At 40.9% G+C, this 14,892-nt stretch overlaps 1 protein-coding gene across 20 annotated transcripts in view; it reads right to left on the reverse strand.

Moving 5' to 3' along the window:
* The window catches only part of slmapa (sarcolemma associated protein a), a 71,361-nt gene extending 60,340 nt beyond the window's left edge, over positions 1-11,021 (reverse strand). For 17 of the 20 annotated variants that reach the window (XM_074637500.1, XM_074637587.1, XM_074637450.1 and 14 more), the window contains exons 1-2: positions 10,582-11,021; positions 8,812-9,237 (exon numbers count right to left, since the gene is read on the reverse strand). In XM_074637500.1, coding sequence (XP_074493601.1) covers positions 8,812-9,009 — 198 coding nt within the window. In that variant the 5' untranslated portion in view covers positions 9,010-9,237; positions 10,582-11,021. The remainder of the gene's footprint in view (positions 1-8,811; positions 9,238-10,581) is intronic. The other 3 variants (XM_074637526.1, XM_074637578.1, XM_074637415.1) reach the window with 2 other exon arrangements.
* Positions 11,022-14,892: the final 3,871 nt, after the last annotated feature.

Genomic DNA, 14,892 nt, shown 5'->3' on the forward strand with positions numbered 1-14,892 from the left:
GTCTTATTCCTTCACACTCGCACAGATATAAAGAGAGTTACAGAGCTGTGTCCTGTCTGTGTGGAACAGCGTTCCTGTGCTGTGTTGGTATTCAGATTGAGGCCATTACCATACCATGGAATACTGATACCAGACAACAGCTCTGCTCTGCTGTCAGCACTGCTCTCCACCGGCTGCCTGGTTGACTGACTGATTAGCTCTCTGGTTGTCTATATCACACATCAGCTACCCTCCCTGCAAAAACAGACTAAAGAGGCTGGTGAATGATCAGGGTCCCAGATTTACTTTTTGGTCGATCTGCCCACGGCTGGTAAACTGAAAAAATGTACCAGCCAAAATATTTTCAACCTGCCATAAAACTGCGTAAGATACGATGTCATTAAAAACGCTGCAGTTCATTGTCTTGGCATCGCCAATCTCTCCCCCTCTTTACAAGAAAATGATGCTCAATATGTGTAGAGAGCATAGGCTTCATAACGAAAGTTGATCAAACTGATAAACCCCCTGAATGTGGCCTGTGTCTTACAGTAGTGATGGCACTCTGTTGCAGTGAGCCTGTAGCAGTGAAGATGTATGTTTTGCAGCAGCGGCTTGGGACGGCAGTAGGACTGAAGCACTTCCAATAACACCCTGGGCTGATAGCTGCATGAATTGCCATTCTAGTCATACAGCTATATGCTGATCCACTCATAGTCAGTAATTTTGTGCTCACTGACTGACAGTGAGTGTTAAGAGGAGTGGAAAAATGGTTGTAATTCAGAGTATATATGGCTCCACCTGAGGCCTTCAGCAATCTAATGACTTATCTACCGTATGGGGTGTGTGTGTGTGTGTGTGTGTGTGTGTGTGTGTGTGTGTGTGTGTGTGTATGTGTGTGTGTTCTCATTAGAAGCTAATAACACTGAAATACACTGGCTATAACATAATCTTTCACCCAGCACAAACACTTGATGAGCATCTACAGTATATGATGAAAGATCAGGAAAATGAGTAGTTGTTGTAACAAGATCGTAACACCCAGGTCTGACAGCTGCATGAAATGCCATTCAAGTACTTAAATCCTTTACTTTTACTTAAATCAACACCAATTAAGTAAGAAGAAGGGGAAAAAGCAAAACCGCAAACATGTCCGCCAAAATGTTTCAGGATTAAAACATGCCAAGTGCTTTCCAACAAATGAAGTTTGAACGAATGAAAACCAATACATAACTTGTCCAAATTATTTTAAAAGCAACCCACGTAGCCTAATCCTAAATAACATTGCAGAGCTTTCCATAAGCGTCGGCCAAACAGCCGACTGCTCATTTAAGTCCAGCCAGTTACTTTATTATATAAATTTTTGGTTCTAATAAAATAGTTTTGATTAACAAGTTGCAATTCGTTATGAATGTATTTTTAACAAACACCAGCCTCCGCTTCAAATCAATGCGAGCATGATGATAGAGAAAGGCCCTTTTCAGAGATCCTCATCCTCAGTGCTCTGATCGCAAGTGGACAGCTCTAAGTACAGGTGTGAACGCGCTCAAGGCGCATTGAGGATGCATTGAGATTGGATCTTTCAGACCACATTCAGAGGTGGTCTGGGTCACATATGGCCACATTCTTCTAGCAGTGTGTACGTGAATGTGTCCTGGGCCACATTAAGGACCGCCTACTCAACTGATGTCCCGCTGGGATCCGCGGGGTCTCACTGTGCTCCTCATGTCAATTGACGGGCAGACGCGAGCGCTGGGCTGCCTCGCAGCATGGAAACGGCCCCTGTGCTCTGCTGTATTCTGTCGGTACAACTATATTTTATTAAAATATATCTTATCTATAGGCTACATAATCTACAGACTAGGCACGCAAAGAGCATTATTATCAAACTGTAGGAGATGTGTTGGTGTTTTTTGTTCCAGTGCTCTGTACGGAAGTGACGCCCGCCCACTCGCTCTCTCTCATTCCCGATTCTCTGAAGCTATGTGCCCCGCTGTTGCCTGGAAAAGGCAGCGGTGCCGGCGGCACGGAGGTCCCCGGGGAACGTCGGTACAATAACCTTGTATTTTGATGTTAATAAAATTCATGAATATGTAGGATATTACCACTGACATTCATGTAATATTACGTCGCAACGTCTGCTGTATTAGCCATGTGTTTACTACATGTTTATTTGCATATAGAGCTGAGGGCTGGCTGAGGGCAACGGGGCATGCAGATCAGAGTGACATTTTACAAAAACTCCCGCAGGAGTACAAGGCACGGCCCGTTGCTCCTATACAAAGAATTTTGAGTTGGGACAGATCTTTACAGATCAAATATTTAAATTTTTCCAGAAGGTGCAAATAGTAGTTTGTATTTCATAAAACTTGACAGCTTTAATCAACATGCTAAGTATTAGTAACACATGCTTGCATACATCACTGACCAAAAAAAATAAAATGTAAGCCTGAATCATCCATCAACATTCTTCACACTTGCTTTATGTCTAACTGCCTTGCTGAAATTTAAATCTTTAAAAAAGCGTAAACATATGATATTAACCATAGTTTTACTTACATTGCATTTAATTCCCATCACATTGGAATGTTCTCCATAAAAGGTACTGTTTGTAACTTCTTACATGTATAAATCACCCGGGTGGGTGTCCCATGTGCGCTCGCGTGTGGCTACGCTGTTCAGACAAGACTCCAACACAAACTACACGGAAGCACCAAAACCGCAAAGTTCTATCTAGTGAAGCCCGTCTTGTAAAACAGTGTTGGCCGCGGTCGGGGGACGCGGGGGAGACCGTAGCTTTGGTCTCCAGAGCCGGAGTCTCTGCTGTACTCAGCTCCTCTGCCTGCATGCCTGCCTTCACTCAGCTCGCTCCACTCTCACGTGCATGCGCGCACACTACACACTGCAGAAGACTTTGTAGCTCTGAGAATATCTAGTGAATGTACAGTGGACTTTTGTGCAGAAACAAATGCTGCAGCTCCTCCAGACCAACAGAGGTTTTCTGTGTCTTGTGAAGTGACGGGGCTCCGCAGCGAGAAACGTTATCGTCTCCGACCGGGTGCCGGTGTCTCCCTCCCACCGCGGCAGGGAGGCTGAAGCAGGAAAAGCCAACACTAGGATCAGCATTGATTCATGGAGAGACCTCCATCTGGTCAGCTAACATTACTGCCAAGCAGGTGAAATATAGAGTGATATTGTGGTTTTAGTTGACGTGTGTCGCCTCACTGTTTTGAGCGATGCTTGTTCATGTCTATTTAGAGCGAGCAAGCGCGAGCCCGACGCTGACTTTTGTTGACTTAACGGCCACAGGTGTCCCTGTTAACAAGCATTTTTGATTCTTTCAAACAGTCCCTTTAACAGGCACAGAGCTAAACTGTACATAACTGACCATGGAACCTTTATAAAGTACAAAAAAACACTAGAAATATAAAATGACAAGGTTTGTTTTCACCTGGCAGGAGGGATATTCCCTCTGTGGAGCCCAACACAGGCGTCTACCTGCTGACTGGTATTTACACCTGTTCAAACCATGAGGCTTCAAGCTGATAAGGCTTCTTAAACCATTTATTCATCCTATAATTAAAGTCTGGGTTTCCCCTGCATTCTTTTCACTTCTCGACTCTAAATCCTCGACAGAGGGCTGACCAAACGTGACATTGGCCTGCAGAACAATGCTGCAGACCCTGATGTGAGGTATTGTACGGCGTGTAGGCCGCCAGCAGGGAAACAAGCAGGACAAGAAAAGACAAATTTAGCTCCAACAGTCTCACACAGAGCTGCAACACTGATGCAGCAGAATGTACACTTGCTAGTAGAGTATTAATGAAGCAGGAAGAGGCATGATTCAACATTTTACCTTCCAACTATCAGACACTAACCTGCTAGTATAAATAAACTCATCAGCAATACGCTTCACCAAAACCAGAATTTTGACTTTTTCTTGTAACATTCGCTTAACCATGGTTATAGGTAATAACAAAAGTGTCTGTTTTACAGATCAGTGTCAGGGCTCCGTAGTTCTAACGTGTTAAAACTACAGTATGTCCTCCAGAACGATAAACCTGGTCTGATCCGGTCAACTGGCGCATGTTAAGATTCAGGGTAAACACCCTCTCTGGATGGATGGATGAATGACTGGATAACTTAAGTGATACAGCTGTATCACAGAGATCTCCACAGTAAGTACAAATCTGGTTTAATCTGCTACGTATCTGCCTGAGCACACCACCGACTTACTGCTGTTTAGAGGTTTCTGAGTGGTCTTACCGACAGGCTGGTTGGTTCTTTTAATGACAATTACTGACAGCTACAAAAATGCCCTGTCTCAAGTATGATGCAAGAACGAAGCTTCTTATTTAGCATTTCAAGTCCTTTCCGCAGTTGTTTGCATATGTGTTCTTATTTAATGCGTTTTTTTTGTGATGTTTGTGATGTAACCTTGAGTTACCATAACAAGACACTGTATCCGGTCATTACAGGAAAAGCACAGGTGTTAACATAGGGATGGCTCAGATCCATTATGGTAAGTTCACGCTACGAGAGTTTCAGAGTCGTCAGATCGCTGTACTGTTCACACTACACAACTTTCTGTCTTTTAATTGTGAGTCTTTAAGTCGTTGTGGTTTTCCCACTACATGACTGACCGCTGACACACTACAAGATCTTTCACCAGGAGGAATCCCCGATGAGGTCTCCAAACTACGTTTTGTCATGAAAACACACGTGAGAAATACACGGTAAATGACGTGATACCATACGGGAGACACATTGCTGATGTTGTCGTTGCCACATGTGTTCACAAAATAGCCTCGTTTCCACCAGTTTCCACACTCTTTTTTACTATTTATTCCTCTAGGTGCAACAACAACTTTGCTCCATGTTGCAAATGTAACACATACAGTAAGTTCCTACTGGTACAGGCGACCCCTCCTCCCCCAGGTTTCTCCTCAACCCGTATCTCACGCTCTCATTGGCTGTGTAGCTCGTGGCCAGAGTCCCCAACAGGTCCATATTGAGCATGTAAGATATCTGGAATGTGTCTGCGGGGCATCGGCAAGCCTCTTGGCTCGTGTCTTTGAGCAGTTCACAATGACACTTGAGCGCCGATGTGCGAACGGCTGCAAAGATCTGTTATTTAGCAGGAATGTAGCACAACGTGTAAGTGAAAGCAGTGCTCTGTTTGTTTAAATGTGAAAGTGCAATGAAAATATTTTGTCCCCAAAATCAATGAATAATCGTGATAAATAATCGTGGTCTCAATATTGATTAAAATAATCGTGATAATCGCAGCCTTACTGTGCATTCAACATCTACATGTTGATCTCCATGTTGATAAAGTTGTCTAAAAGTTTTGGTCATGGTTATATCGTTTTTGTCTTGTCTTGTTTTCATGGAATGTAAACAGACTTCAGCTGGGTTTGACATATGGCCGGTCTGTAAAAAAACCCAACTTCTGGAGTCTTATCGACAAAAACTACATACCATTGTTTATCACATTTCAATCTCAAAGTTACGGAGGAAGGAAGAAGTAAGCGACCATAAATGACACAGCACTGACATCTCATCTGACTGTCTGTCTGTCTGAGAAACTGCCTGACTGGTCCTCTGGTTGGACTGCAGCCTGTCTGATTGGCTGGATCTCAGCTCCTCTAGCACAGTAGTTCCAAAACGGAGGTCCCAGGACCTCCGGGGTTAAGAGAGAAGCAGCTGGGTCTGATCTGACCTTCCCATGATGACTGCTGCTTAAATAAGAACACACTTCATTATTTCCTCTAAAAGCCCTTCAGATATTCATCCCACCAGCTGTGCTCATGTCAATTAGTTCATCCTTCCTTCCTTCACAGTAGTCGGTGTCAAGGCAACGGTCGCACAGGGAGGCTGTGACATCAGCAAGCTACAGTACATAACATGTAATCACAGTGTTATAGGTCTCAATCCTTAATCACAATTCAGTCTGGCTGCAGAACAATAAAACTGAGCAAATATAAAAGACATGATGTCATCATGTTGTGATTTTTCCAGCAGCTCCAGTTGAGTCTGAGAAGTGAGCATGATTCAGTGATCTCAGAGTTTCTCAGAGACCTTAGTGGGATCTCTCCCAGTCTTACAGTAGGAGTAGACCCTGCTCTGATGTACAGACAGATAACATCAATAATAAAGCAATCTGCTGGATCACTGAGCCGACTGATTGGTTCATCAATCACAGGATGCGACCAATCACATCTGTTTCTCTCCAGCGCACACTTATCACACAAAGTCAAGATGGAGGTGAAAACTGCTACGCACAAACGCCATCACAAAGTGTCAATATGTGCAGTAAAAGACATGTTGCAACAGTTTCCATTGACATTTTACCTTATTCTACTTTTGGATCCTGCGTGGTATTCAGATCACCAAGCTCTCAGTCACAGCGCAGAACAATTCAGGTGAAAGCAACAAACTGTTTCAATATATTAGAGCAAAGTGAAACTGTTGTCTGGTTTCTGAACAAACTGCAGACTCATGTGACAAAAAACGTTCTTACTACAAGAGGAAGCTATGGTAATGAGGTATTGGTTAGGCAAGCCAGGTCTATGTGCTTATCTTTCTGTGTGCGTGTGCATGTGTGTGTGTGAGAAAGAGAAAGAGTGAATACTGAGCCATGTTCCTTTAACAATCTATCTGTACATCAAAAAGTATCACATATATCAAAAACCTGATGTAAATCAAGTCCAAAGTCTTGTGACACATTTAAAGTTTGGCTGATGTTAGGGGTGTGCCATATTTTTCATGATAATGCCGGTATAATAAATATATAATATGCTAAAAGAAATTGTGATGATGCCAATATTACTACCTGTTGACGTAATGATGTCATACATTTACGCAGTACGCACAGCAGCAAGTATGACTGAGAGCGAAATTGCTACCGGCTCCACGGTGGAGCAGTTAGTCCCAAAAAGGGGAGCGACCTCAGTAGTGTGCAACAGTAGCGCCAAGTAAGAGTAAAAGAGCTATGAGTAAGTAAAAGTCTGCTAGCCGCTAGGCTGATCTATGCAGTGTAAAATGCCATAGGCTTAAGCTCGTTGTGACTAGGGAGGACGGTGAGGTTCAAGATTGGCAATTTAACCCCTCGGTCACAAAGCACCCAGATTTACTGAATCCTTATCTAAACGTGACAAATAATTAAAAATATGTTAAATATGGTTTAATCTGCTCACATTGTAAAGTGTTTCACACATTTAAAAAGTCTTTATCCAAAAACAGGTGTTGCAGAAGAGGGTCCTTTAGTACTTGGGCCAACAGAGTTCCTAGTGTCTATTCATTCAACACTTGTGAAGTCTTTCTTATATGATTGGGCTTCTTTAACACTGCAAGTTATTCAGAGCAAGGTTCATTATACAAAAGTGCACGCTCAGCCCTTTACTGAGGCAAAATGACCTCTGGTGATAATAACAAAAATAATGTATCCTCTTTGAATCCTAAGTGCCAATAAATCAGTGTTGGTGAATCTATGCTTGTGTGTATTTATCCCTGAAGAGAGGAAGGATGACGCTGCTGGTGTCATTATAAATAGCGTGTGCTGTGTGTGCACACACACACACACACACACACAAACACACACAGGGTATTTCAAAGTCCCTGAATGACACATAGTTGGGTTAATCCTGTGGTTGTCTCGGCCTGTTCAACCTGTTCTACAGAGAAACTGCAGACACACTGAAGCTACACAACGACAGATGCTACAACGCACAGATCTGATCCGTCTGCTTCACATCTCAGACCTGTGGATTTTAAAGAAATTACAGGCTGGTTTCCCAGATAAGGATTAAGTCTAGTCCTGGACTGGACTAAAGACATTCTTCAGTGGATATCTGCATTGAATTTTGTTTAATCCAGGACTAAGTTTAACCCCTGCCTGGGAAATGAGCCAACAATCACAACCACACAACAATGAGGATGAGCAGGGTTAGTTTAAGATTTTGCCTTTAGCAGCTGGTTATAGCGCGTGTCATGTAACCACAATGTCCGGCCTTGGGGTCTTTGTTGCATGTCATACCCCTTTCTCTCTCTCCCTCATTTCTACACTGTCCACTATCAAATAAAGGAGAAAATGCCAAAAAAAAATTATCTTTAATAAATAAAAAAAGATTTTGCCTTTAGTGTTTCCAAAAATATAAATTTTATTTTCAAGTTATTTGTGAAATTAAATGGTGCAGATGAGGATGAGATGAAGACGTGTTTCACTAATCTGGGCAGAAAAAAAATAGGACCTTATTTTTAAACAAATGGGAGCCAGATGTCCAACGTAATATTTACTGTATCTTTTTGTTTAAAATGTGAAAATATCCCCAACAGACAACATATATTGGTTTTAGAATAGCTCATATTTAAGTCTCACAGGTAGCTTGTCAATTGGACAGGGTTTCGCTAGACTATGTTCAAGTAGGATGGATATTTAAAGTGGGTGGAAAATAAAGCCAGAATCGATCTAGACTTTATTTTTTTCTGGGGTTTTTTCAGCTTTCCTCGCATGAGGAACAGCATCTGTGTCTTTCTACCCGTAATCCCTTGAGTTTTGGGATCATTTCCTGTACTCAATTGGGATTATGTATTACCCCCTCCCAAGTACAGTGTTGGATACGTCTATCGGAGGAAACACTCCAAAGTTTGATGTTTCCCTCCAAGCATACTTGATGTGAACTCACCCTTAAACAAACTGAATGTGTTCAGGCCTGAGCAGAGTTCACACTTGAAGATTTACACCAAATTCTTCTGAAAAGCTAGAAGGAAGTCACTCCTGTGGGGAAAATACAGTAACAACTTGTCAGCTTAGTCATTATGATCTTCTCTTACCTTGCCGGTCTTGTGGTCGAACCAAACCAGGGCATGATTCCTGGACAGCACCTTGCAGTCAAAGGTGGCATTGTTCTGGGCCGGCCGACACCGAGCCACCGACCTGCCGATCTTGACTGGCTCATCCAGGTACACATGTCGCTCCTGGAATGGGTGCGAGTTGGGTCGGCAGGCGAACACAGCCAGCGCCGACGGCATTGATTTTGGCTTAAGAGTGTTACTCCAACCAGACACGAGGGACAAGTTTTCTTGATCCAGAGTGGCAGTCTTCTGTTGCAATCCCCAATGAATAATCTACAATATCCGTGGCCTATATGTAGGCCGAACAGTTAGTCCTCTAAGTTCCTAGGCACTAACTAATAAACATTGTCCACTGTGCCCAGCCCAGGCTGCACCGCTTTCCCACCTCGATTCAACAAGACTCTCCTGTGTTTGAAAAAAATGAAAATAAAAAACAAACCAACAGGTATAAAAAAGACAAGACATTCCCCTCACTGCTCACTGACTGTCCACCAAAGCTACATAACGATACTTATATATCTGACAGCAGGCACTATGTACAGACCACGTTGTGCCATGTGTCAAGACATACATGACTGAGTATAGCACTGACAGCCTGGAAAACAGCCTCCCACGTCCATCAAACTATTCCAGCACTGAAGCAGGCTGAGAGGAAGCCAGTCAGAGCCACCACAGACTTGATGTTCAGTACCCTTCCAGATAGCAACAGCTGGTAACTGTGACTACTAATTGAATGAGCTATCAATCAAGGAATCTATCTATCTTAATGTATATGGGTGAACAGTTAACAATAGTATTGCACCCTTTTATTGCTGTGTTAAAGTCTTCTCTTGCAGCAAGCTGTAATGTATATCTGGAACAATTAACAATACTATTGTGTTAAGTCTTGTCTTGCAGCAAGCTGTGTTAAGCCTTGTCTTGCAGCAAGCTAAACAAACAGGGGTACACACCCCAATGTGCCAGTCGGTTTACACAGGTTTAGTAATGTGTCATCAAGGGGAATATCAACTCCTGCCCTCCAAGAGGCGATTCAGAGTCCCTTACATTTAACCTGCATCAGGCTAAAGAACAGGCTTTTGTCCATCAGTCCATCTTGTTGCTAAATTATAATTAATGTGCTGCTAAAGACATGTAAATCCAGAGGACAGATGGTAATTTTGTAATGGGTTATGTATGAATAATGGTGATGTGTGTTGTTTTTTGTCTGATGGGTCTCACTTGTCTGTCTGTCTGTCTATCTATGGTAACAGTATGTCTATTGTATGTGTACTTTTTCTCAAACTAAGCTGCCTATGGATGCTAAATGAATCTCAGTGCAAACTGACAATAAAGTTGTATCATATCTAGTAATCTAGTCGACATCTACAGACAATAATCTGAGTGACATTGTAGCCCCTGATCCAGGAGAAGCCTTAGCTAGCTACCTAAATTACCACTCCCTCCACAGAAACACCTATATGGTCTCTAACGACACCTAGCAGGACTGAAAACACCACCCTGAGTTATGATAAACATTAACCATCAATCAGGCCAGCTAAAGCACTTCAGTCTCCACTCTTCGTCTGGATTTAGTTTTGGGATTAGCAGCAGCTCTTCTTCTTGTGCAACTAAAATGCTAATTGGCTACTAGCTCGCTAGTGGACAGGCACACAGTAAGCTAAGCTAGGCTAGGCTAGGCTAATGACAAAAACTTCATCAACCACGTCCTCAAATGTTTCCTCCCACACCCATCTCAACCAGTTCGCTTACCGGGTGGAGGCGAAATGCCATCCCTGTTCTCCTGGAGCAAATACAAGCAGCAAAGCTAGCCCGCCTTTTGGCTGCTACTACGGAGCCCAACTGCAAAGCGAGCTGTTAGCATGGGGCTAGCAGCTAGCAGCTAGCCGGCTAACTGACAGTCAGTCAGTCCGTCAGTTGGAGCAGTTAGTTAAATCAGATCAGGGGAGTTCCTGTGACTGCAGGTCTTCTCCTCTCCTCGCGCATCACAAGCGGAATAACAAGATTATCTTCCAGGGGAAAAAAGTCCAAGTTGCGCCTGTCGTCGTCGGCCGTGTTTGTGTTTTGTCGAGGCGGGTGTTTGAAGTTAAAGCCGTCGTCTTCCTACAGTTTTTAGAGAGGAATCTAGAAGTTGTCCTCCTCCTCCGCAAGTCGCCGCCGCCATACTGTAACTAGAGAACACAGACTGGGGTGGTGCGTTCACGGCCTGCTGGGGTGCGTTCAGGGACCCCGAGTCACACAGCAACTCCACTCACACCGCTGAGGGACGACTATGAAAATAACATATGAGTCTTTATTTTACATTTAAATATATGCAGATAATTTGATTTAAAAGGATAGTGTGGAAACTCATTTCTGCTTTTATTTATTTATTTGCACATATATAAAACTGCACAAGATCAACAAGACATACAGCTTTTAGTCTTCATTTTACATTTAAGTATATGCAGCTTATTTGATTTAAAGGTCCCATATCATGCTCATTTTCAGGTTCATACTTGTGTTTTGTGTTTCTACTAGAACATGTTGTAATGCTGTAATGTTAAAAAAACACTTATTTACACTTTATTTATTTATTTATTTATTTACACATATATAAAACTGCACGATATCCAGTCAATGAAAAAAAGAAATGTGTCAGGAGAAGTCAAGAAGCCACAGTCAATAACAAAAAAGAAAGAAAGATCTAAACTAACATAATTTTAAAAATACAACAAACGTTAAACAACAACATCTGAAAATAACATAGTCTTCCTTTTACATTTAAATATATGCAGCTTATTTGATTTAAAGGTCCCATATCATACTCATTTTCAGGTTCATACTTGTGTTTTAGGTTTCTACTAGAACATGTTTACATGCTGTAATGTTAAAAAAAACACTTTATTTTCCTCATACTGTCTGTCTGAATTTACCTGTATTTACCCCCTGTCTGAAACAATCCGTTTTAGTGCATTTCAAAGGAATTGCAATAGAATTGTGTTTCTAGGCAACAGTTTGGGTCCATGTTTACTTCCTGTCAGCTGATGACATTCACATACACTGCAACAGTAAATAAACTGGGACACATTTAGAATGTTTATGTTTAAAACTGTGTCATGATCTAAATATTGTATATTTGTGACATCACAAATGGGCAGAAATCCTAACAGCTTGTTTCAAACGCGCAATTTCTGAATACGGGCTGTGTGTATTTCTCCGTATATATTGAGTGTTTTAATAGTTTAACAGTATTTATATATCACTTAAATCTGCTTTATAACATAAAAGACTTGAAAATCGCACTTATTAAAATATGGGACCTTTAAACGGATAGTGTGAAAAGTTGCCAATTATGAAAAAAAAATACTTATGAGTCATGATGTTGATTTACTAAATCAAGATTTCTAGATATTATATCAATACGGTGACTTTTTAGACTTTTTTTATTTATTTATTTGCACATATATAAAACTGCACGATATCCAGTCAATGAAAAAAAAACAAGAAATGTGTCAGGAGAGGTCAAGAAGCCAAAGTCAATAACAAAAAAGAAAGAAAGATCTAAACTAACATAATTTTAAAAATACAACAAACGTTAAACAACAACATCTGAAAATAACATAGTCTTCCTTTTAAATTTAAATATATGCATCTAATTTGATTTAAACGGATAATATGGAAACCCATTTCTGCACAAGAGTAAAAAGTGAATGAACAGTTGCCAATGATGAAAAGAAAATAATACTTATGAGTCATAATTTGGATTTACTAAATCAAGATTTCTAGATATTATGTCAAAACGATGACTTTTTAGACTTTTTTTTTTTATTTATTTGCACATATGTATGGAAGCCCATTTCTGCACAAGAAAAAGTAAATGAAAAGTTGCCAATGATGTAAAAAAAAATACTTATGAGTCAAAATCAGTAATATTTTCAGTTATTATAGAAAAAACAAACCTAACATGTTCATGAATATGTATGTATCTATGAATATATGATATGTTTATATCATTATAATACTGTAAATTTGTAAGTATGCATACATAATGTTTTTTAATTTTTTTATAACAACAATAACAATGTAAAGTTTGTTTAAACATATCTAAACTATTTAGAGGTATTACAAATGTCAAAGCAATACTATAATATTACAGGAATATTATTGTGATTTTACCAAATAAGCAAAAGCAAATTATTCAGTCAGAAAAAAATATTAATTTCTTTTCTCTGAGCCACCTGACTGTGGCGTGGTCAGAGTGAATATTTCACTACTATGGCAATAAAACAAGGTTTTTTGTCCTGTTTTTTCATCTGTTTGATATAATTTACAGTCAAATATTAAAACGGTTTCTACAAGTTTTTCCAATTGGGATGCCACAATTCTGTGATTTAGTTACAGTTGGATTTAAAAGGAAATTACATTTGGGGAGTTGGGGCTCCACTGGGTGCTTCACAAAACTCAGGGACTTTTAAACTTGTTTTCTATCTGAAGTACCTGTTGTTGTGTTACGGTGCTTTTTCATATTTGTAATTCAACTACTGTAGCTTTCCAGCATCTCTTACAGTATATTCATAAGAACACCAAATTACATGATTTTACAGTTCCATCATAAGGTTGTATCCGGGTGACTTGATTTATGGCCTGGGGCAGCAGGGTGGGGTGGGGTGACGTGTGAGGAGATCAAATTCTGCTTATGGCTCCAGAAACATCCCCGCTGTGTTCTGGTGAACCGACAGCTGAGACCAAATCAATGCTGGAGGAGACAGTAAGGCAGTTAACTATGGGAGGATAAAACACCACAAGGCATCACTTTGCTGCTCATTTTGGTTTAATTCAGTCATTTTGAACAGGAGATAAAACAAAGAACATTCATAATTAATTATTAATGTTTCCAGTTTTGTGCATCTAAAACAAAAGCTGTTCTCAACCCTTGTTTTGGCACAGTCGAAGCAAAGTTCATAAAGTGAGTTTCCCTTCTGCCTCACAATTATGTGATGGAATAAGAATAAATCAACTATTCAGATTTTTAGGTGCATGAACAAAGAAATTATCCTTATAGCTGAAGCCGCTGAACTGTGGGTCAGTCTTTCAAATTAGTAAAAAAAGGATACAAATATTTTTGCAGTTTTGTTCAGAATTCACTGATTGACGGTTACATTTGAAATAATTCACCCTCATAGTTTTAGGATTCAGATGGTTGCTTCAGCACCACCATTGGGAAAAGAGTTTCCACAATCATGGCAGTGACTGGACCTATCTGCAAGGTTTTGTACTTTTCCCATGCATATTAAGCAGAGTTGTCTGTAAAAGACATTTTGCAGCTTTAGAACTACTTGTATAGGTAGATTTTGTTATGTTTGACCTGAGCTAGGCTTGCTGTTTCCAGTCTTTCTGGATGCTGCCTGTTGCTTCGCATTTACACAGCACACATGAGCGTGATATCAAGCCTCTCGTCAAAAAAACAAATAACCTAATTTTCCAAAATGTCAAATTATTCCTTTTAACCCTCCTTTGCGCTTTTATAATTCTCCTTCTTTTCTGTGTCCCTTTATGTTATTCGCACATGTCGCTGATGTTTGGCGTAATATAATCACAATTTATGTGCCAACAACCTTTTAGCATTTAAGATTGCACATACAAGCATGTACTCCTGGAGGAGGTTTTGCCAGGTCTGAGAGGCCTGAGGGGTCGATGCAGGCTTCACTTCGGGATCACACTGATTATCACTCCGTTCCAAATATACCAGAGTGAAGGACGGGACAAGGACTGAGCAACTAATAGACTGTCAAGATCTACTAGAGGTTTGTCATACAACCTCAGGTTGCCTCTCTTTGTGTCCGGATCACAAGTTTTGCAGTTTTACTGTAATCTGGTCCTGGTCTTGGTCATGGTATAGATCCTGGTCCTCCCTGCAGCCATGCCCAGCCCTCCTGCAGAGCGAGCAAGGGACCAGCTGTCACTGTGCTAACAGCCTGACTATTATTTGAGATTTAACAGCATCTTACTGTGTTTAACTTCTTAGCCCCGTTTGACATCACAGCGTCCAGTTATACAGGAAGCTGCTTGTTGGTAACAAGC

Source organism: Sebastes fasciatus, chromosome 1 (genome assembly GCF_043250625.1).
Source record: "Sebastes fasciatus isolate fSebFas1 chromosome 1, fSebFas1.pri, whole genome shotgun sequence".
In the NCBI taxonomy this organism is placed as follows: domain Eukaryota; kingdom Metazoa; phylum Chordata; class Actinopteri; order Perciformes; family Sebastidae; genus Sebastes; species Sebastes fasciatus.